Source organism: Ochotona curzoniae, unplaced genomic scaffold (assembly GCF_017591425.1).
Source record: "Ochotona curzoniae isolate NIBS_2020 unplaced genomic scaffold, NIBS_Ocur_1.0 scaffold_4683, whole genome shotgun sequence".
NCBI lineage: Eukaryota > Metazoa > Chordata > Mammalia > Lagomorpha > Ochotonidae > Ochotona > Ochotona curzoniae.
The window spans coordinates 19,086,638-19,109,556 of NW_024467121.1; the positions used below are offsets into that span (position 1 = coordinate 19,086,638).

General features: G+C 45.1%; 1 protein-coding gene across 1 annotated transcript in view; it reads right to left on the reverse strand.

The window, feature by feature from the left end:
* Positions 1 to 1,379: 1,379 nt before the first annotated feature.
* The window catches only part of CCDC3 (coiled-coil domain containing 3), a 105,860-nt gene continuing 84,320 nt past the window's right edge, over positions 1,380 to 22,919 (reverse strand). The window contains exon 3 of the mRNA XM_040967948.1: positions 1,380 to 1,652. Within this exon, the coding sequence (XP_040823882.1) occupies positions 1,380 to 1,652 (273 nt within the window). The remainder of the gene's footprint in view (positions 1,653 to 22,919) is intronic.

Sequence of the window (22,919 nt, forward strand, 5' to 3'; positions counted from 1 at the left end):
CTGCATGCCCCTGGGCAGACGTTCCCTTCCTTTCTGGTCCAGGGCACAGATGTGCCCCTTACTGCATTAGCTGTCACTAGGCTTCAGTGGCACAAAGCTTCCCTTGCCATACTGGCAGCCAGCACAGGAAGCACCTGGTTTTACGAGAGGCAGATGAGGAGAAATCTGACCATCTGCACCATTTTTTTTTTTTTTTTTTTGCAGGAGATGACAGCTTTGGTAGAGCCTGCAGTGTCAGTGAGGGTCTCTGGGTGGCGCATCTTGATGAGAGGCAGTGGTTTGTGGGATCACTGAGACAGAACAGTTAAGAGGTGCCCCTCAATGGACTTTGGATTGGGTGTGCTCAAGGGGTAATGCGAGAGAATGCTCTCCCTCTCACTGTGGTACTTTCTTTGCAACCAGGATAAAGTGCTTTTTTCTTATAGGGAACTAACATAATGACAAGTGCACTGACTGGTGGTGACATGATTATCAGGGTGTGGGTGGGCCTTTGCGGGGGAGGTAGGGCACAGGCCCACATGTCAAAAGGCAGAGCTGGGAATGGCTGGAGGAAGCTTTTGGGGGACATGAATGGGAATGAGGAGGGCAGGGGGTGTCTTGGCAGCATGGAAATTCGTGACTGGGGAGAAGAAGGCATCTGACCTTGGATTCCAGCAGAGATGCTAGAAACAATGACTGAGCAAGTCAGAGTTGAGTAGTGGCTGCAGTGGCTCTCAGGTTCTTCCAACCGCAGTTGGATGACATCGTGGGGCTCGGATCAGCAGCTGCCCTCTAAGGCTAGCCATAGGCATCGTCTGCAAGCTAGGGAGCTGGCCCTCTGCATCACCTTGCTGCACTACATGATGCTGCCCTAGTCCCAACTCACTTCCCTCAGCTGAGTTGAGCTAATCAGACCTTAACAGGCCTCGGCTGAGGGAGTCACTGGCTGGGGCCAGGAGTGGCCCCTTGCATGCATTAGTTTATGGGTACCCTCCTTTTAAAAAACACCCGCAAGTTCCAGGCCCAGTGTTGCAGCTCACTTGTCAGTATCTGAGAGCTGAGTGTGACACTGACGCTCTTCGGATGTGAATGCTAAGCCGCTATCTTGTACCCAAGCTCATGCCATCCCGGGGCTGTTCGCAGAAGCTAAGGGTCAGAGCGCAGGCCTGCACTTGCAGGCAGGTGTGCCTGGGGCCTGACTGAGGCCAGGGTGGTCAGCAACCACGGGGAAAAGCCAGTTTTGCTAGTTTATCCAGGTGCATTAAGAAAAGTAACTCCGACAAGGTTTGAAAACAGGTGCAGGCATAAAAGCACCGAAATCTTCCAATCCCACCTTCCTCTCAGAGCAGGCGAGGCAGGGCATGAGCTCGGCAGCCTCCTGGCCACCTGGTGCCCCTGTGCTACCCGCGCAGGTAGGGGGCACGCGCGGGCTCCCGCCCCAGTGCATTGAAGTGTAGTGGTGCTGCAGCAGCCGCCAGCTTCTCGCTGAGCTTCTGGTTTACCAGCTGCAGGTGGCGGCCATTCTTGCGTGCTTGCCGCAGGGAGCGTTTGACCTTCTTGACGCGCTCCCGGAGCTGCTTGTTCCGCTTCTCCAGCGTGGCCACCTTCTGCTGCAGCTTCTTGACATGGTCCTCTTCTTCAAACAGGGCCTTCTGCACCGAGGAGCACATGAGCTGGGGAGAGGAAATCCCACGATGGGAGAGGCAGGTGAGTCTCATGCCCCCTGGACAGTCTCGACAGCCCCGCTCCCCGCAGCTCCAGGCCTGGGTGGGGGTTCAAAACGTGGAACATCCCTGATTGTGACCCCGTGTGGCCCTCTGCCCAGTGAATCCCCCCTTTGACTCGGATGCTCACCGAGTCTCTGCTGTGTGCTGCTCTTTCCTTTGGTTTGGAATTATATTCTGAGTGTTACCTGTGATACAAGGCGTGCCTGTGATAAAAGACTGGAGGCCGTCTTAAAACGCCTATGGAGAGAGGTCTGGTGGATTCAGTTTTGGACCGTGTGTGGGATGGAAAGGTTTGCTCTCTGAGATGGCAAGGCAGTATCTGAGTGTTTGGTGTATGTCTAAAAGCATGGAGCAGAACTGTGTGTGTGACACCGAGAGTGTAAAATACAGTGCCCGTGTGTGTCTATGCAAGGCGTGGCAAGGACGTTGGCCATGTCTGGGAAGCAGAGAGCACGGGAGTGAGATGTATTTTCATTGTGTATCCTTGTGTCTTGAATTCTGTGTCCCCATGTGTAGAGCATGTAGGATGTATAGTAGCATGTAGAAGGTAGGACACAGATCTACCTAAAATGGAGGGGTCTGCCTGCATGGTTCCTTGTGCTCCCACCTGTTCTGCATTATCTAGAGTGAGCCTTCAATAGAAGGTCTGAGCTTGGGTTTCTGCTCCCATACAGTCAGCCCTCTGCGTCTATGACATCAGCATTTGCAGGTTCAACCCGTCTCGACTCAAAAAATACTTGAGAAAAAAAAAATAAAACTTCCAGAAAGTTTATACGAAGTGAAACTTGAATTTGTGGTGTGCCCAGGGTTATGCTGAGGCCATGCAAGTGAAGGGAGGTGTGGTCATACCCTGCTGTAGCTTCCCCTCCTTCCACCATGCCCACCCCCGTCTCTCCAGCCCCTGTTGCTGCAGCAGTGTTTGCCTTGTGTGTGTATGTGCATGTACATGCAAAGCAATTAGGCCTATGATGGTTACCTGAACAGGTGTAGACTCTTTATCCCTAGTTGATAGCACCTACGTTGTAAGAGGATATCAAGAAGCTAGCTCATGGAAGGATGCATAGCTTATGGAAAGATATATATAGTGCAGTGAAAATATTCTGTCATTTGATAGAAAGGCCTTGAGCATCCATAGGTCTTATTCCCTGTATGTAGATGTCCTGGAACAAATCCCCCATGGACACTGCAATAGAGTGATGAGGTAGAAGTGCTTAAACCCAGACTGAGGCCGGGCTGCCCTGGTTTCCAGTCCTGCCTCTCCTGTGATGAGCCTGGCCAGTCTGGGTAAGCATTTGAAGTTCAGGACAGTGGACTCAAGCAGTTGTTTCCTCAGGTTTGTGATGGAGTACTGCAGGCTGACAGCCCTCAGCTGGGTCTCTTCCCACAGTCTGCTCCCTCCCTCCCACACACACTTCATGGAGCCATCCAAGGCCATGCCCCCTTCTCTGGGGCACCAGCATCCAGTGCCTAGTTGACACGAGGGTGTGAAAGCCAAGGCCTCTCCCCACCCACCCATGCCATGATGAAAGCTCTCTGAAGGGCTGTCCCAACCTTAGAGCGGCCCATGAGTCAGGCTGTGGCCTTTATTGAGACTACATCACCATCCACTTTTCCCCTGTCCAGTCCTGCTTCCTCCTACTCCTTTTAACCCCCTTCCACTCCCCTGGTGTTGATCCCAGGAGAACTCTCTAGAAAACTCTTATCTTGGTTTTCTTCCCAGAGAACCTGACTAGCAACACCCGGTCTCCGTGTCCGTATCATAGGAGCCTTGTGGTTGCTAAGAGGATTTGCAGAGTTGGACTTGGAAAGTACTTAAAATCATCATGCTCTGATAAATAGCAAATGTTCAGTGTTCATATCACTGTTAGTCTCTTAACCTTTAGGATTGCACCTACCTCTGCCTACAGTCTAAATGCTCATCTCCTTGCCCCAAGCAAACTGCAGTTGGCTTCTCAGCATACCTGCCTTTGCCCCATCAGGCTCTCTGCCTTTACTCCTCTACCTTCTGCCTGCAGAGCTGTCCAGCCCTAGCTCTGCAGGTCCACTTTCCACGGGGTGTTTACCATGCACCCCTCCAGGGTGTGCAGGGCACTGTGTAACCATTCATCCTGTGGAGCAGAGGAGTCTCTCAATACCACTGGGCACACATTCCTCAAGGCTTAGTTTACTTTAGTCTCTGTATCATTTCAGTCTGGCCATTTTCGTGCCTAGTGGAAAACCTGGGCCACGTAAAGCAATCCTAGAACACCTGCCATTTAGTCAGGCCCTTTGGGCTCTGAGAGTGTCACCATTACCAGGTAACCACACCTGCAGTGCTGCCCTCTTCTGGCCACACAAATCCACTCCAAAAGAAGAGCAGGTGGACAACACAGACTCCAGGGAGAGCTCCTGTCAGGTTCCCTGTACGTGAATGGACAACCATCTGGGAGTCACTGAAGGATTGATGTGGCCAGGTAACAAAGCTAAGCATGTTTATAGCTGCTCTCATTAAATTCGTGGTTTTGATAAATTCTGATGGATTCTTGGAATAAGAGTGAGGAATCCAAGCAAAGTCTAATAAAACAGAAAGACAGTAGTGTGCTAGGTCGTAAGACCAAGGAGAATGGAAGGTGTGTTTTATGGCATTCTTCAAGATACATTTTAAAGTAATGACATCTGAGGATGGTGAACATCAAGTGCCTATTAGTTCACAGAATTCTTTCTGTGAGATGCCAACCCTCTTCACTGGCACCCCTGCGGTCACAGGGACATCTGTTCCCTGCTCTGGGGAGTTCAGGGGCAAGAGGATGAACTTCACTGAAACAGTTCAGTTAAACAGAGGAACTTGACAATAACTTGAAGCTAAGGTGCAACAGAGGCTCACCTTGAAGGGTGTGTGTGTGTGTGTGTGTGTGTGTGTGTGTGTGTGTGTGTGTGTATAGGAGGTATCATTAAGGTGGAAATGATAAGTCCCAAAACAAAATTGATAGTAGAAGGAATTAATGGGATGATGGGAGTTCCTTAGTAGGGGTGTGGTTCTTTGGTCCTCACAGCTTCCCTGTGACATGGGTAGGGTTTCAGTGGCAGCAAAAAGACACCGAAAGATTCTAGTTACTTGTCCATATTGCCAACAGTGAAACCACGATGCAAGGCTCCTTACCAGGCAAACTCCCTGTTTCTGTGGCAAAGTTGGCTATGCCTAGGCCATATGAATGCAGCCTAAAGCCATGTGATAGTAAAGCCAATGGTATCTACAAGGTCTCCTGAATCCTATCACCTCCAAAGAATATGCTCCTTAAAAACGGGCTTGGCTTTCTAAAGGATGTGTGTGTTTCTTTAAGAAACTCTCCCTTTTTCTGAAATGCTTTCCAAATGAAATTAATCTCTTAAAAATGACTTTTGAAACAATACATCAAGACATGTTTTTCACTGGTTTGACTCTGTGGTATGTTTAGTGAACTGTGAGAGGGGGCAGGGAAAGCCAAGGCAAGTGGAAACGGGTACTTGCTACCTTTTCTTAGAATAACCCAGAAGAAATTCCTATGAGACAACTCTGTCACTAGGTATTCCCACCTCCCAAACCTGTCCTTAGGCCCCCAGGCGGGCTGCTCAGATGGGCTGAGGTGGAGAACCCTCGCCTGCCAATGCTCAAGCCCTCCGGCATCCTCCAGTGGTAGAGATTTATTTCTCTGGAAGTTTCCATGCAGCCCACAGGAAGCCCGCTTCAGGGCAGATGGGAGGATTGTCGCTGGGGAGCCTGATGTTTATTTTTCAATAACACCAGAGTCAAGCTGGGCTATCTCTTCTTCCTCATCTTGTAAAAAAAAAAAAAAACACTTTTAAAAAAACCCATAAAAGCAACACATACGGATGGCATAAAAACCGCAATGAAAAACACAGGGAACTAAATGAAAGGAAAATTAAAGTCATGTGTAATTACACCAAGATAACTGCTGCTGGCATTTCAATCTATGTCTTCCTAGTGTTGCTTCAGTGGATGGAGATAAATGTTTTCAGCAAAATTGGAATCATGCTGTGACTAGATTTTCTGTTCTGATTTTCTCCCCCCTGCCCCTTGACTTTTATCAGGACAATTTGCAGACACTGGTTTTGTTGAAACAGAGTATTAGGTGGTTCCACTGAACAACCCAGGACTCAGGGTCAGGTCCCCAGTTCTTAACTCTCTCCTGTGCTTGTGAGCGCAGGCCAAGGGAGACTGGTGCTTCTGCATTCACAAGTGATCTTACTATGGCCGGTGGGCCACCCATCTCCAAAGATAAGCCAAATTCCTGGAGAGGACCTCTCCTGTGCTTCCTCTAATGCCATTTCACTGGATTTCTGGCATCCTTGGGAAGCTCAGGTTCCCTGGGAGTGATATAGTCCATAACCTGAGAGGTAAAGGCAGTGGATCCATGCCTTCTAGAGTCAGCTCTGTCATTTCCACGCCACCTCAGCCTTCACATGTCCATTCAGATCAGCAAGAAATTTTCTGGAACCATTTCATGCTAAAACTTGTTCTGAGGGGCTGTGGTGTCCCAGCAAGCTTTGCATGTAGCTAAACCTAAAGGTGAGGAATCTGAAAATTGCTCATTCATGGCAGTGAGCATACTATATACTCAGAGAAGTTATCTGCCTCCACAGCTGCTTTCAACTTAAATAACCACCTATTAAGTCAAAGTGCATTTTCTGCAATACAAAAATAAGGGAAGAACACTCTAAAAGCAAAACACAAATGGCTTGACTTTTAAATACTTCATTCTTGCTCTTAAGAATGAAGAAAAATGTAGAAAGATCTGGAGTAATGATCAACCAAGTATGACCTTTGGGCCAAATCTGGCCTACCAGCTGTTTTTTGAGTAAAGTTTTATTAGAATACAGTTACACTCCTGTGTGTTTTATATAACCAGTGGTGGTGGTTTCTGTGTTATGCTGGCAGAGTAGCTATGACATACAGTGTGGTCCACAAAGCCTGGCATATGTACTACCTGATCCTTCACAGGATATTCTGAACCCTGCACTCAGGAGGACCACCAGGCCATTGGAGGTGGAAAGGCAACAGCTGGCAATTGCATCAGTTTGGGGTGAAGAATGTGGGGATGACAGAGGGATGGAGAATGCAAGAATGTTCAAGGACCTCCTGCCTGGACCTCACCCCTTGCTTAGCATTGTCTATTCCCGATTTATGACGATTGCCTTGGGCTGCCTTCTCGCACCTTGCACCCTCAATGAGCCACATCCAGGGTCCTTTTGACTCTGTCTTAATGGGTCACTGCCAACTTGAGACATCCATGTGGAAGTTAACAGCTCTTCCCAGTAGGGCTAACCACCCACATTTAAATGTCCCCAACACACACTGTAAAGATAAGCTTTCTAGCACCTACAACAGTGCATCAACTCAGCATGGAGAAACACTGTGAGGATGATGGCCCTGACCAGTGCATTCTCAAATGAGTATGTGGCATTGCGTTTCTGACCTAGTAAAGATCAACCAAGAGGCCTTCCCTGTCTGGCTGATGGAAGAACTCTGGGGAGGTTGTCAAGCCCTCAGCCTCAACCCAGGTCTTCTACAGTTCTGTTTGACCCTTTCTATAAACAGATTGGAAGTGCAGTTTCCTGCCAGTGTTGTTGAAAGCCTTTGCAGAGATGGGTGAGGAAGTCGGTGGGAGAGCCACATTCATACCGAATGGTTTCCTAAATTGACTCAGCAGGTCCAGCCTGGATGACAACCAAAGTTGTTGGAAGTGACAACAGGGGAGTTCTTCTGAGGACTCTCTGGTGGAGCAGCCAGAGATTCCTGTGACTGTGTTTGACTTGGCAGCAGCTTCTTGGTTCCACCCAAAGTCCAAAGGAGCTGCCTTCCCAGCCTGGAGCTCCGCAGAAGTGAAAGCCCAGGCCCTAGACTTGTCATGGTCAGAAGGGAAAGGGAGAGGAGGTCAGGCAGGAGATTGGTGGAGAGAGCTGGAGTGCGGGGCTCTTCCGGGCATGGCCCCAGTTGCATCGCCTGTTTCTCCCCTTCCCACACTGCCCAGGTGCTGGGCATAGCATATAGGAAGATGTTATCAAAACTGGGACTAAGTCCTGATCAGAGGATGCAATGCCCGCAGAAGCAGAAAGCTGTTAGAGTACATGCAGAATGGAGGCCTCAGTACCCTGTCTTCTGATGGTGGGGCTATGCTTAAGTCTGTGAATCTGTGTTAGCTCAGCTGCTCACTGATAAAATGGGCACAATAAGGTCTGTTCTGGAGAGTGACATAGAAATTCAGCAGAGCCCTGTCATCTCTCCCAATGCCATAGTTCGGTTGTCACGCTGTGCTCTGTTGTGTAGTTAGACTATCTCCCAGACCATAGGAGCACAGGGCTGAATTTCTTTATTTTTTTTTAATATTTATCACCTAGCAAGCATGAAGAATGCAATGAAGATGAAGTAAAGGCTGAAATCAGGCTGAACAACTTGCAAGTGGGGAACTAATGTCAAAGTAGGGGAAAGTATCTTTTAAAGACCGTGCAAGGTTCAACACCATCCTTTCCCAGCCCTGTTTGCAAAATTTAAACTTAGTTTGAACTTCCTCTTCTGTTAAGGCCCAGAAATAGCTTTAAGGGTCCCTGAAATGAATGCCTGTTTCTTTTCTGATCTCTGATACCAAACAATCCACTCCTTTTGAAGCTCCCACTCCCCAGTACTAGGGTATTTTGTTCACTGCCGTATCTAACCCCGTAAATGTTGTAAGGCAGTTAGAGGACAGATGCTGGATTACAGAAGACATGATGAACACTGGTACAAGGAACACATTTTAGAGGCTGGTACCCACTGAAAAGAGAGAGCTGGGAATGAAGAGGGGCTCCGGAGCTCATATGGCTAGCATTGAAATCCTGAACTGACCAGGATTCTAACTAGGCAAGCCTGGGCTCGGATGAATTTCCTGCCCTCAGAGGGGAGGGAAGTTTATAACCCAAGTTCAGTTCTAGAGATCATAATGCTGTGAGTTCAGATACGCAGACACTGCAGAGCGTTTCCTGGAGAAAGGGCTACAGAATCTTCATGTCATGAGATGTCTGCATGGGGACCAAAGGGATTTTATTGGCCAATTGACTACAGTGTCTTCCTTTTTGATGTAATGCTTGCTAACACAGACATTCATGCTGCTACAACAGGAAACAGACCTCTATAGCTCACACCTCACTCTGGATCTCATCTGTGGCAGGGTTTTCTTTCCAAAAAAGCAGCAAGCACAGACTAGGAGAGGGAGCAGTTAGCTGCATTGCCCCCAGGAAGCTGGGCAGATCTGTGTTTTTGGCTGTGATGTGAAGACTAGGGAACAGGAGGCCTTGGAATGCGGATGTCAACCCTTCATGTAGTCTTAGACCTACTTGAGTGTGGGTGTGTATGTGTATAGGGGGAGGGGTAATAATGAAATCACAGATGCTAGGGTGAAGATGGCCTCCACCAGCCCCTCGTTTAGCATTGGCACTATGCACATGAGGGGGGCAAAGGTTCCTAAGTGATGTGGAAAGGAGGCCATTTTGCCTTTTACAGACTATCAGAAGTCCCTCCAAAACACCAGCTTCACCACGGTTGGGTAATTTGGGTGCAGTGCCTAATGTGATTGGTGGCCTTGGTCATGACCACCTGTGACACACCTTCTGGAAGATGCCTGCCAGCTCTGGAATCTCTGAGTGGTTCCTCAGAGCTGCTTGGGGATCCCGGCCCTCTGTTAGCCAGTCATGCTCACGTGCCGTGGAAACAACAGGAAGGCCATAAGGCTGCTGTGCACTGGCTGATGCAGGAATGTGCTCGGCTGGGATGAGTGCAATCCTCAGGTGCTGCCGTCTCAGCTTTGTAAATATCTGACTGCTGGCCCTCTGATGTGAGTAAGCTCACCTCCATGATATCCCTGGCTGAGGTACAGGAAGGGAAATAGACCGTGATGGTGGAGCCTCCTGCCCACAGCTCAGCAGTACCATGGGAAGGCTGCTACCATGGGAGTTCGCAAAGGGAGTGCAGCATGTGCAATCCTGCCTCTCTCCTGGATCGGGGAAGGACTCTGATCAACCCTATAAGTTCCATGTCTTGGGTCACCACTGCATATCCAAGGGGACATTGGGTCATCAGCCAAGTCAAGCTGCCCCCTGCTCCTGCGCCTTGTCCCTGGATCCCAGCAAGAGCTTAAAGCAGCCTCTTATCATATCAGAGCAAAAGAGGCAGCTGGGAGCAGTCAGGCTGGACCATGGAGGAAAGGTCCAGGCTCTCAGGTCTACCAATGATGGAATCCTGGACAGGGATCAGCTCAGAGCAAAGCCAGCAGCCCCTCTGCTCTGCTGCCCACCCACCAGAGCAGTCAGCCTGACCCCTGTGTGGTCTGACACTTGTTTCTCTGGGTCACCTTTTGCAGCCTTGAGGTGTTAGAGACGTTAGCCTCCAGATCTACAATTGGAAAAAGCAGTGAAGGGCTGGGCTCTGCCTTGCCTGCCCACGGGCTGTGTGGGTTTGCATGTGGGCATGTGCAAGTGCATGTGTGCGTGCTCCTTGCACTGCTGGCTGCCAGGACTCCTGCCTTTCTCCCCCTTCTGCCACCCCAGACTGTGATGGAAATACACGAGCTATGAATGGGTTCTGTTTACTTCTCAGAACCTGATGATTTGCCCACACCTCTTCCCAGGTCTGACTCAGCTGACTGCTTCCTCGGGAGTGTTTATCAAAGCCAGGCATGGGTTTTTCTGCTACACCGCCCTGGAGCTAGGACCAGCCTACCACTGCCTCTCCTTAGACTGATTTTAGCCAAAACTTAGCCTGCAGCATGGTTCTACCACTTGCTGGCTCTGTAGAGATGATGACACTCTTGGTGTTGAAGGCATAGTAGTTCTCCGTGAGCCTTGAAGCCACCAAATGTTCACTGTTACACTACCAGGTTCAGCGCCAGAATTGTTTCTCAGTAGTTAATATTTCAGTTGGGGAAAAATATCATTGGGAAACCTGTAAACAAAAGATGACAGATGGATCCCAAATGCCCCGTGCTCTGTGTTTTCTGCTAATTCATTGGTTGCCCTTCCTGGTTTGGAAACTGGCATCCACCCTTGCAAACATGAAAATTACAATCATGGTCAGGGAGAACTTTATATGTTGAAAGCATCAGATGACAGAACCCTATCTTGTGCATACTTGTGAGTAAGCCCTGTGACAGATGAAAAATGGATATTATCTGTGAGAGATTTTAGATATGCCTTAATTGTTGTTCCATTATATAAACAACCTAGAAGCCATTCGCAGCCACCTCTTCAGCAATTCCCAGCCCCTTTTCCTGTTCCATGCCTGCACAGCAGGCTCACTTCTCATCCTGCTTCCTGTGTCACCTCCTGGGAATTTTCCCCCACAACCCTGTACATGACTTCCCCTGATTAATCATTAACTGTTGCCTCTACAACAGAGCCTGATACCTCTCTCTCTCTCTCTCTCTCTCTCTCTCTCTCTCTCTCTCTCTCTCTCTCGACCAGTAATGCATGGCTTACATTAAATTCTCAAGAGTGACTATTGAAGGCAACAACAACATATTGTGCAACTATTATATGCTATTTATCTCTAAAAATAAGTTTACTGAAAAGTGGTCACCTGTAATCTCAACCACTCAATATAAGCTCATTCTCATGATGTGTGTTCCCTTTCAAAGTTCACTTAATTTTGGAAATATTTGCTTGTATTGATAAGCAGTAACATTTGGGAGCATAGCATGAAATTTTGAAGTATGTATGCTCAGTTCAAAAGTCCACTCCTTTAGAGTATTCAATCCAAGTCTAAATGTGTGTTTCAAAAATACATTGTTATTCATTGTAATCTCTTATTATACAATAGATTTTCCAAACTTATTCCTATTTAACTGAAATCGTAAAGGCTAAATCTGTGGGTATCCATCATGTTATCTTTATCCATTCATCTGTTGACAGACACTGAGGTGAAGCTCCTATCCTGGACACGGTAAATAGGCTTCAATGAACAGGGGTGTGCACAGGTCTCTTCAACATAACTGATTTCACATTCTTAGGATGCATATCCAACAGCAGAATTTCTGGACTGTGTGGTAGTTCTGTTTAACTTTTGGGGGGGAGGGGAAATCATCCATACTGTTTCCCAAGATGGCTGTTCTAATTTATATCACCACCCTCTCCCCCCAGCCCACAAAGGGCCCTGGTCTTCACCTCTTTCCCAACACTGTTTTTGCAGCTGTCATGGTAATGGGTATGAGGTGATATCTCCTGATGGTTTTGATTGGCATTTCCCTGGAGATCACTGATACTATAGGCCATGTGCATATTTTCTTTTGAGAAATATCTCCTCAGATTTACTGCCCAGTTTTAATTGGGTTATTTTTCTTTTCTTGCTTCAGAAATTCACTCTGTATCAACTGTATGACTTGCAAATATCTTCTGCTGTTTGGTTGTCTCTTCCTTTTGTTGTTTCCCAGACTGTGCAGAAGCTTTCCAGTCTTACCAAACCCCATTTGTCTGTTTTCTCCATTGTTGTAGAAATTATGCTTAAAACTCTGCCCAGAATGTCATTAGATAACCCCCTATATTTTCTTCATTAATATTTGTAGTCTCTGGTCTTAATGTTAAGCCTTTAATCCATTTTGAGTTGACAAATTGGAAGGAAATGAGGATTTAGTTTAATTATTCTATATGTGGCTATTTAGTTTTTCTATCATTTATTGAAGAAAATTGATAACTTAGTTAAAAATCATGGATTTCTTTCTGGGTTATTCTGTCCAATCATCAATATAGCTAACTGGGTTTATCTGTTTGCCAATACCATGCTGCTTTGATTAGTAAGGATCTGTAGTATATTTTGAAGTCACACAGTGTGATGTCTCTTAGTTTTGCTCTTTTTGTTTTCAGCATTACTTTTGCCTACTAGGGGTCTTCTGTGGTTATATAAAAATTTTAGCAATTTTGTCTATTGCTGTGAAAATATCATTGGATTTTTTAAAAAGAAATTGGACATAATGCATAGATGCCTTTAAGGAGCAGAGAATGTGTTCCAGGATTTAGCATCCACTGATGGTAAATAAAATGACACAGTATTTGTATGTAACCCATACACACTCTGACACATACTTAAATCATCTCTGGATTGCTTAGAAATCTTAACCCAATGTCAATGTTAAAAGCATAGTTGTTATACTGTAGTGTTTTAAATTATTATTTATAATATTTGAACCATGTTTGGTTGAAACCACAGATATAAAACCTACACATAAAGAAGGCTGTTAATTCCTCCTGTCCATGCACACAGGATAGCTCTTCATTTATTTGTGTAATATTCAGTTTAGTTTCCTTGATGTCTTACCACTTTCAGTATTCAAGTCTTTTATCTCTTGATTAATGTCTTTGTAAATTGTGTGGAGGGAATGGGATGGTGTAACTGTTGTAAATGAGATTTTATTTTATCTTGTTTTTCAGATAATTTGTGATTTGTGCATAAAAATTACGAAGGTTGTATCTTACAAACATGCATCCTGCAGTGTTATTGAATTCCTTTATTCTAATAGCTTTCTCATGGAGTCTTTTGGATTTTCTATAAACATTAAGATCATCTTGTTGCTAATAGGGACCACTCCATTTCTTTCTTTCCTATTTGCCTTAGATTTTTCTCTTCCGACTAACTGCTCTGCCTCGGGCTCCCAGTACTAAGTTGAATAGAAGCAGTGAGAATAGACTGCACATTTTGTTCCTGATTTTTAAAGAGAAAGCTTTCTGCCATTCTCCATTGAGCATAACAGCAACTGTGGATTTGTCCTGTATAATCTTTACCGTGTTAAGGTACATTTTTACTGTACCTTAGTACAAATTTGTAGAGAGTTTTTTGATTAAATGCTTTTTTATGTATCTGCTGGGATGATAGTAAGGTTCTTTTCCTTTCTGTCGATGTGGTGTATTATTTATAGATTTGGGCATGTTAAACCAGGCTAGAGTCCCTAGGATAAACCCAGCTTGAATATGATGAATGATTGATAAGGTGCTGTAAAATTCAGTTTACTAGGAGGTTTTGTTGAAGTTCTTTGCATCTTTGTTATTCCAGGATTTGGGCCTGTAATTTGTTTTTCCTTGCTGTGTCCCTGTGTGACTTTTGGGACCAGATTTATGCTGGCCACATAAAATGATTGTGAAAGTGTGCCCTTTGAAAGTTGTTTTAAAGGCAGTGTTATTGAAGGACTGCTGTGAGATTTTTAAAAGTTTAGTAAAAGTCAACAGTGAAGTCTATCATTTATTCTAATTAGTCAATCATTTTATAATTAGTTGCATATATTGTTTATAGTATTAATGAATTTTATGATCCTTTGTATTTCAGCAGTAACAATTGTAATTTCTTTTATGATTTTTATTTTTTCCTTAGTCTAGTAAAGCCTTATCACTTTACCTTTGGAACTGTATCATAAAATAATAGAATAAATTTTAAAAAGAAATCAACTTAGGTTTTTTTTATCTGTTCGTTTCTAATCATTTATTTCTGTTGTGATCTTTAAGTTTCTTTTTAAAAATGTCTTCTTTGAATCACAGTTGTTCAGGAGTTGTTCAGGAGCATGTTGAGTAATCTCTGTGTATTTGTGAATTCAAAAAATCCTCTTGTTTTTTATATTTCTAGTTTTATACCACTGTGATCAGAAAAGATACTTGGCATGGCTGCAGTCATCTTAGCTTTATTAAAGTAAAACTTGTTTTGTGAGCTAATGTCCTGGAGAATTTTTTATGTACAGTTGGGAAAATTGTGTTTTATACTGGATGAAACTTTCTGTATATGTCCTTGAGATTTGTTTGGTCTAAAATGCAGCTTAAGTTCAGTGTTTATTTTCTGTCTGGATGACTTGTCTATTTCTCAGAGTACTAACATTCTACTATCACTGTGTTGCAGCTTTTGTCCTTTCAGCTCCACTAATATCTTCTCCATGTAGCTGCCCCAACATTGAGTATATATGTATTTAAAGCTATCACATCTACTTGATGAATTAACCCCTTGGTCACTGCACAGATTATATAGAAGGTGTATCTTGCTTTATAGTGCTCGACTCAAAGTTTCTCTTTGCTAGTATAATTATAACTACCCCTGTTTCTTTAGTTTTCTATTTGCATGGACAATCCTTTTGCTTTCTTTCAGTGTCATTCTGCATGTATAGCAGGTCTCTTGTAAAAAGCATATGGGTTGGGTCCTTTAAAAAAAATCCATCAGCCATTCTCTACTTTGATTGGAGAATTTGATTCATTTACATTTGATGTGATTATTGCTACATGAGGACTTCTGTTATTTTGTTAAATGTTTTCTGATTGCTTTATAAATTCCTTGTGATTATTTTCTCTGCTAGTATACTTTTTATCTTTTGTTAGTTACTGTAGGCTTTTGCTCTGTGGAACTTGCATAAAACTTTTTTTTTAACTTGCATAAAACTTTTTGGTTGTATAAAAACCAATTCCTTCCATTTTATATTTTGAAAGCCACACTTGACATCTTTTTATATTATGCATCTTAACAAACTTTGGAGCTATTTTCAAAGATTTATTTATCTGAAAGCAGAGGTGGAGAGTGAGAGTGAGTGAGAACGAGAGAGAGAGGGGGAGAGCTCTGATTCACTGGCCTACTCCTCAGATGAACTCATGGTCTGAAATCAGGAGCTTTTTCTGGATCTCCTACTTATTGCAAAAGCCCAAAGACTTGTGCCTTCCTCTGCTGCTTTCCCAGGCACATCAGCAGGGAGCTGGATCAGAAGTAGAGCAGCCAGCACTTGAACCAGTGCCCATATAGGATGCTGGCATGGTAGGCAGCAATTCATGTGCTATGCCACAATGTCCCTGTAACTATCATTTTTAATCGTTTTGTCTGTTAACCTTCATAACAAAGAATTAAATGGCTTATATATCAGTGTTACAGTACTAGACTTGTATATTTACCTTTATCCATAATATTTTAAGATTTATTTATTTTTACTAGAAAAGCAGATACACAGAGACAAGGAAAGACAGAGAGGAAGATCTGTCAGCCAATTCACTCCCCATGTGAGTGCAACAGCCAGAGCTGAACCAATCTGAAGCCAGGAGTCAGGAGCTTCTTTCCGGATCTCCTGTGTTGGTGCAGGGTCCCAAGGATTTGGGCCATCCTCATCTGCTTTCCCAGGCTACAAACAGGGAGCTGGATGAAAAGCGGGGCCTGTGGAACCAGAACTGACACCCATAGGGTATCCCAGGCATGCAAGGCAAGGAGTTTAGCCTCTAAGCTACCATGCCAGGCGCTTTACCAATAATTTAATATTTTATGTTTATGCTACTTATTAGGGTCCTTGTCTTTGATCTTGAAGAAATCCTTTTAGTATTTCTTGTAAGACAATCTGGTACAGATGAAATCCCTCAGTGTCTGTTTGGGAGTCTTTGTCTCTCATTTCTGATGGACAGCATTGGTGGGTAAAGTTCTCAGCTGACAGTCCTTTAGTATTTTGAATATATCATCTTGCTTTTTCCTGAACTGTCAGGTGTCTGATTGGAAACCTCCTACTCACCTAATTTGAGCCTCCTTGTAGAGGCAACACCTTGTTTCCTGCTTACAGGATGATCTGAACATGATCTATAAGATGCCTTCAGGTAGTCATGTTTGGATTGGTTCTGTCCTGAGACCTCTGACCCTCCTGTACCTTGATATGTTTATTTTTTTCCCACATTGGCAAAAAGTTTTCTGCTATCTTTTCTTTAAATAAGCCTGTGTTTCTTTGTCTCTTTTTAAACTTCTGTAATTAGAATATTTTATCTTTTGATGCTATCCCATACATTCTATAAGCCTTTCTCATTCATTTTCAATCATATTTTTTTATTTCTCTTCATTATTTCCAAATAGTGTGTCTTAGAGGTCACAGATTTCTTCTGTTGGGTTAGTTCTACAGATGCTGTCTATTGCATTTTTCATTCCTCTTTTTTTTTTTGGCTCTAATCTTTGTGCTTGAGCCTCTTAAAGTAATTGCAATCTCTTCAATTCCTTGTTTTGGGGGGTTTGTTGTTTTCCTGGTTCAGAAGTTATTTCTGTTACTGAAGTTCAATGAACTAACTTAAATTATTTTGAATTACACTTAGTTCATAAATTCCATTTCTTTACAGTCACTTCTTGGTGCTTTGTTTTGTCCCTGTGGTAGTATCACGTTTACTTGTTTATTTTTGGTCCCTCATGGCTTGTGTTGGCATCTGCATTTGAGGACACAGGGGCATATTATGGTCTCCATATACCAGTGTTGGTTGGGAAAGCCTTTCACTAGTAGTCCAGCCAGAGATGCTGAGTAGACTGACTGGTGTGCTCCATGCATAGGTTTACAGGCATGAGTCCTTCAGCATGCTGGCGATCCCTGGGTCTACAGGATTGGACATCGATTCTTGATTGAGTAGTGTGGATCTAGGAATTGGATCTGTAGGAGCTGTCCATAGTCTTGAGTCCAGAAGGATTGACCAGCACTGGGGTGGGCATTGAGTATAGGTGTCACAGAGGCTAGCCAGGTGAATAGTTCAAGGCTGCTCTGAAATTTGAGACTTTTGAGTGAAACTGAACCTGAGTCTTGGAGCCTAGGACCAGCCTGGAATCTGAGGCAATGGGGATTGGTTTAGAACTGGGCCCGCAAGTGTGGTCCTGCATGCTGTTACTGGACCAGTCCAGCACTGAGGTATGCTGAATTGGGGATAAAATCCAAATCTTCAAGTATAAAGCTGCAGAGGTAGGCCTGGCACAGGGCATATGTTTTACCTGTGTCCATGGGCACTGATCCAATTCCGGGGTGGACCTAAAGCCTGGGGTTGTACTGGCTGACACTATTCAGGTCTCATCTGACTCCTCCCTTCCCCATCCATTTATATTACCTCCTCTTTTAGAATTTCCATTTATTCTCAGGTCTGATTAGGCTTGTTTAGCTATTAGGTCTTGTTTAGCTATGGGTTAGTACACCAATGCCATATGGTTTTTATTGGATTATAATGTGTGATCATTTGTTAGATATTTTTAAAAAGACTTATTTGAACAGCAGAATGCTAGAGAAAGAAGTGAGAGAAAAAATATTCACTCCATAAATGACTGCAACAGCCAGGCCTGGGCCAGGCCAAAGCCAGGAGCTTCATCCACATCTTCCACATGGATACAGGGGTCTGTGTACATGGACCTGGTGCTTTCACAGGTACATTTTCTAGGGAACTGGATCAGAAGTGGGGCCACCAACTGATACTTGAACTAGCAGCTCCATGGGATGCCAGCAGGTGGTGACTTCACATGCTATACCACAATTCTGGCCCCAACATTTTTAAAATACTGGTTTTCCATAAACATCTTAAAATATAGTGTGGCATCTATAGATTCCATATGTGTGTTGAGATTCATTGGAAATTATAAACCAGTAGCACATGTACAGAGGGTGAAGTTGCCACAATAACCACATGTCATTCCAAGGGGCTGGTTTGAGTTCCAGCTACTCTGGTTCCACTCAAGCTTCTTGCAAAGGTACCATGGTGATATTCCAAATGCTTGGCTTTTTGGCATCCAAATGAAGACCAAGATGGCGTTTCAGGCTGATGGCTTTGGCCTGGCTCTTGTGGGAATTTGGAGAGAAAACTAGAGACTGGAATCTCTCTCAATCTTTCTCTTTTCTCCCCAACTCTGCTTCCTAAATAATAAATGAGAAACTTAAAACAAACCTGCAGATGAATGCTTAGTTCAAAGTGTATGCTTCTCCGATCAATCTCTCCTACCCATTGCTTTATCTTGAATACACTTTTGATTTATTTCTGTAATTCCTAATTGGGCATTCAGGTCATGAAATGTTATGGTTTCATCTTGGATTTAATCTATAAAGGTGCATTCCCCCTTTTCTCATTACCTATGTAGAAAAATATGCACAGATGTTCACGCAGGGAATCAACAATGAAGATTGCTGCAGGAGTGTTTATAAGCAGAAAAGCACAGAAACAACTTCCATGTCTATCCATTAGGGAACAGCTAAACTACAACCCAAGCACTTGGTGTAATGTGTAGTTAAAATGGTCACAGGAAAAAACTTGCCAACATGGATTATTCAGTGGCGGAAAAAGGACCCACCGAATTTTATATCCATTGCTATTGCATGAGCCCATTCACACAACCAGTAACGAATGTCCATGCATATGTGTGTGAAAAGGTCCAGAATAATCTTTTTCTTCTTTTAAAGATTTATTTATTTTGAAGCTCAGATATCTCCCATCTGCTGGTTCTCCAAATGAGGCTGGGCCAGGCGAAAGCCAGGAGGCAGGAGCTTCATCTGGGCCTCCCAAGTGCATGCAGGTACCTGAACACTTGGGCTGTGCTGGCTGCTTTCCCAGGCGTGTTAGCAGGGAGCAGGAAGGGAAGTGGAGCAGATCTTTACCTTCTGGCTGTGTTTGGGGTGAGGTCTGTGCTTACGGTGTGAAGGAAGTCCTGCTTAGATTTGTACACATTCTTCACTGGTGGTGTGGGTGTTTCTTTACAGGGATCATCAGCTCCAGGCTTGCATTCCTCTTGCATTCACCCTGGTGCTTCAGCACCTTGCAGCTCGCTGTCTACACATTCAGCACAGACTTGTTGGCTCACAATGGTGCCAAGGCGTTCATTAGCATGCGAAGGCACTCAGCTTCCAGGCACATGCGCTGTGAGCTGGCAGGGATGTTCTGCAGGGATCACAAAGCTTTACCCCTGAAACTTCAGCTAGGGAAATCTTGGCTCAGGAAAAAGAGCGAGCCTGGCCCACCACAGCCAGTGACTCGGAGCTGGAGCCTGAGCTCCATCCGTTTTCCCCCACCCCCAGGCACTGATGCACCAGGAGGGCAAGGAAGGGATCATGGGGGCAGGGCAGTCCTGTCAAGTGAGCAGGGAACAGCTGTTTAGTGTGCAGGTAGCTCAGAGCTGGCTCTGGCTGCCGTAGGGGGCATCCACGGAGTTGGGGGGCAGGGTAGATACAGGGAAGAGAGCTGTTCCTTTCTAGCTTTGGTAAAATCTTTCTTGAACATTTACTGTGTACTAGGCCCTGGGCTGTAAGCCGTGAACACACCCTTCATCAATTCTGGCATTCCACTGGGATGGTATGCTGCATTCTTTTCTTCCTTTTATAAAAATGCATACATTCATAAACATGAAGCTCAGAGAGCTAAAGTCCCTTGCTCAAGGCCCCATGAGTGTGGATGGAGCTTCAAGCTGAATCACATCAGCAAGCTCAGAGTCGGTCTCCATCTCCATCACCTTCAGGAAACCTGAGGTCTTAAACATGGAGAAGACTTTTGCAAACCAGACTGGGAGGAGGGCTGGGTCCAGCAGCCTCCCCCCACAACAGTATACACAAACTATTCTACAAACCATTCACTTTCCTGCTACTGTTAAGAAAACAACACACAAGCTATATTATGGTATGTGCTTGGGACATGGTGCCTTTTGTTGCCAAAAATTCAAGTATAAATCACTATTCCAGATGACTGCCACCTTGTGTCCATCTGTAATCCTACTCATTGGCACTCTGGGGATTCAATCTAAAATGAAATTAAAGAGGCTACTTGACTGGGGAAGGATGTTAGCCCTGGCTTTTAAAAACTCTCAGTTGGGCCCAGCATGATAGCCTAGTGGCTAAAGTCCTTGCCTTGTGCACCTTGTGATCCCATTTGGGCACCAATTCTGGTCCTAGAGGCCCCACTTCCCATCCAGCTCCCTGCTTGTGCCTGGGAAAGCAATCAAGGATGGCCCAAAGCCTTGGAACCCTGCACCCGTATGGGAGACCCTGAGGTGGCTCCTGGCTCCTGGCTTTGGATCAGCTCAATTCTTGCCATTATGGCCACTTGGGTAGTAAATCGGCAGATGGAAGATCTTCCTCTTTATTTCTCTTCCTCTCTGTATATCTGATTTTCCAATGAAAATAAATAAATCTTAAACCTCACAGTTAATGAATCTCAAATTCTACCCTAGTCCACAAGAAGGTGACCTTCTGATTCATAAACTTGCTACCACCTCTGGGCTCTGGGCTGTGCTCCTGTCCCCTAAGCTGCTTCTGTGTGTCTGCTGTGAGGGTCTGCCCAACACCCAGATAACTCAGACAACTGTGAATGAACTTGAATCAGGAAGCTTTCTCCACAGCCAGGCTTCACAGACTGATAGTGGAGAAATCAGGACCTAATTTTGACTTGACTTTTTTGTTTGTTTAATATTGCAGTAAAGCATACATAATGCAAAACTGACCATCTTCACCATCTTGAAGTATACTGTCCAGCAGGATTAAGTGTAGATGGTTGGGTAGCCATCTCCAGTGTCTCATCTTTCAGAGTTGTCCTGATCTTTTGTGGTGAAACACACAGGTCATGAAATCTAGCATCCCAACACTTCCATGTGTACAGCTAAGGGCACAGCTGCTGTGACGTGGCCATCACTGCCGTCCTTCTGTCAGGGTAGACATTCGCCTCTGAATGACTCCACTCTGATTCTTCTGAGCACCTGCTGAGCTTCTGCCTTTACAAACTGATGTCTGCTCTTCCAGTTGGTTCTTTGCTTTCTTGCAGGGGGTCTGTGGATCCACATCCCAGTGTGATCTGTCCACGCAGCACAGAGTCCTGTGCTGACCCCCTCCCTGTTCCCCAGGGAAGCCCTGCGCTTGCTTCCAGGCCCAGGCAGACTCTCCCTGCCCAGCAGGGCTCAGGAACTGTTGGCTGTGCAGGCAGCTCCATAGCGGAGGATGTTTTGGGATGGTGCATCCCAGGTGAGAACCTGCCCAGTGCTTTCTTAGCCCTTGTGTGTGTGGCGGGGTGTGTGGGGGTGCCTGATCTAACTTTAAGAACTCTATTCTGACTACCATAAAACAGGGACACTGTGATCTATTAAGGGATGGTGATGAGGAATCAAAAAGGAAGTTTGCAAAGACACTGCAGTACTTGATGCCAGAAGCTACTCTGACCTTCTGCCCTCTAGGGACCCCTCCTGCTCCCTTCCTTCTTTCCCAGCCCTGTCCACAACATCCTCTCCCACCCTTCCCCAGGCTGTGATATGCTGCCTTCAGTGGGAACCCAGCATGTTTGAGTTATCTCAGGATGTGGAGTAAAACAGGAATCAGGCTTGACTTGACCTGAGTGAGCTTCTGGGTCTAACTTACCAGCCACTTCTTGGCTGAATCTGGCAGAAAATGCCTACTTGAGATGTCCCATTCTCATGGTATGGCATGTGTTGAAAGGGATGGTTCCTTGAATGCCCATGTACAGCCCAGAAAGGGAGGTTGGGATAGTGGGGACTCGGGAGGCACTTCCTCCAGCTCTGATTCTTGCTGGGTATCCACTAGACAAACTCTCACAGCTTTTTCCTTTCCGTTCTGTTGTGGGCAGGAGATAAGACAGCCAGTCCCCTGATGCATCTGAACAGTAAATCACCTCATTATTTATTTTTTGAAAAATTAGCAGGGGAAAGTGGACCCTCTGGATCCTTTCAAAAGATCCTCAGAACATGGGCGAGAAGCTTGTAGACAGGACTGGAATCACCTCTCACAGATTCCCCGTTGTGTGCAAGTCTTGTCTTCTAGAAGGAAAATTCATCTTTGATGTTTCCTGCCCAGGCAGTACATGCTGGGACCCTTGCATTATGTTCCGTCATGACTCACCCCAAGCCTGCAAAGTCACCTAAGGCTACCACAAGATAGTGAGCCTCACTCAGTGTTGCTGTTTTGGCATTGCTGTGTTTGTGCAGGCAGCTAGATTACAACCACACTGACCCTGACCATTCCCCAAATGCCACTTCCCAGTCTTTCCTCCTGATGTTTTTTCTTGACATATCCACCTCACACTATCCAAGGCCAGTCCTGCATCCCTGGTCTGCATATAACCCACCACCTGTGGCCTCCTGTGCCACTGGGAACCTCCTGCTTTTGCATTCATCCTGTAGGGGTAAGAGATAAAATCAGTTTGATCTTGTTGTAAGAGCCATAGCTGGGTTTACCTTTGGGATCTGTATCACGGTCATTTCCAGCCCTGTCTGTACCTTTTGCCCCAGGATAGGCAGGACATATCAAACCTCTGATTGTCTTTAAACCTCCTCACCATAAAGTGTGGTTTAAGACACAAGAGTATCATGGAGTAAGCTGCAACAGCTCTAACAGGAATGTGCTCAGTGTATTCTTCGTTAGGTTTTAGGAAACCCTATGCCTGTGGGTAGAAAGAGGAATCCTAGAGTGCCTTCCGAAGCAAAAATTCACTGCCAAAATGGGA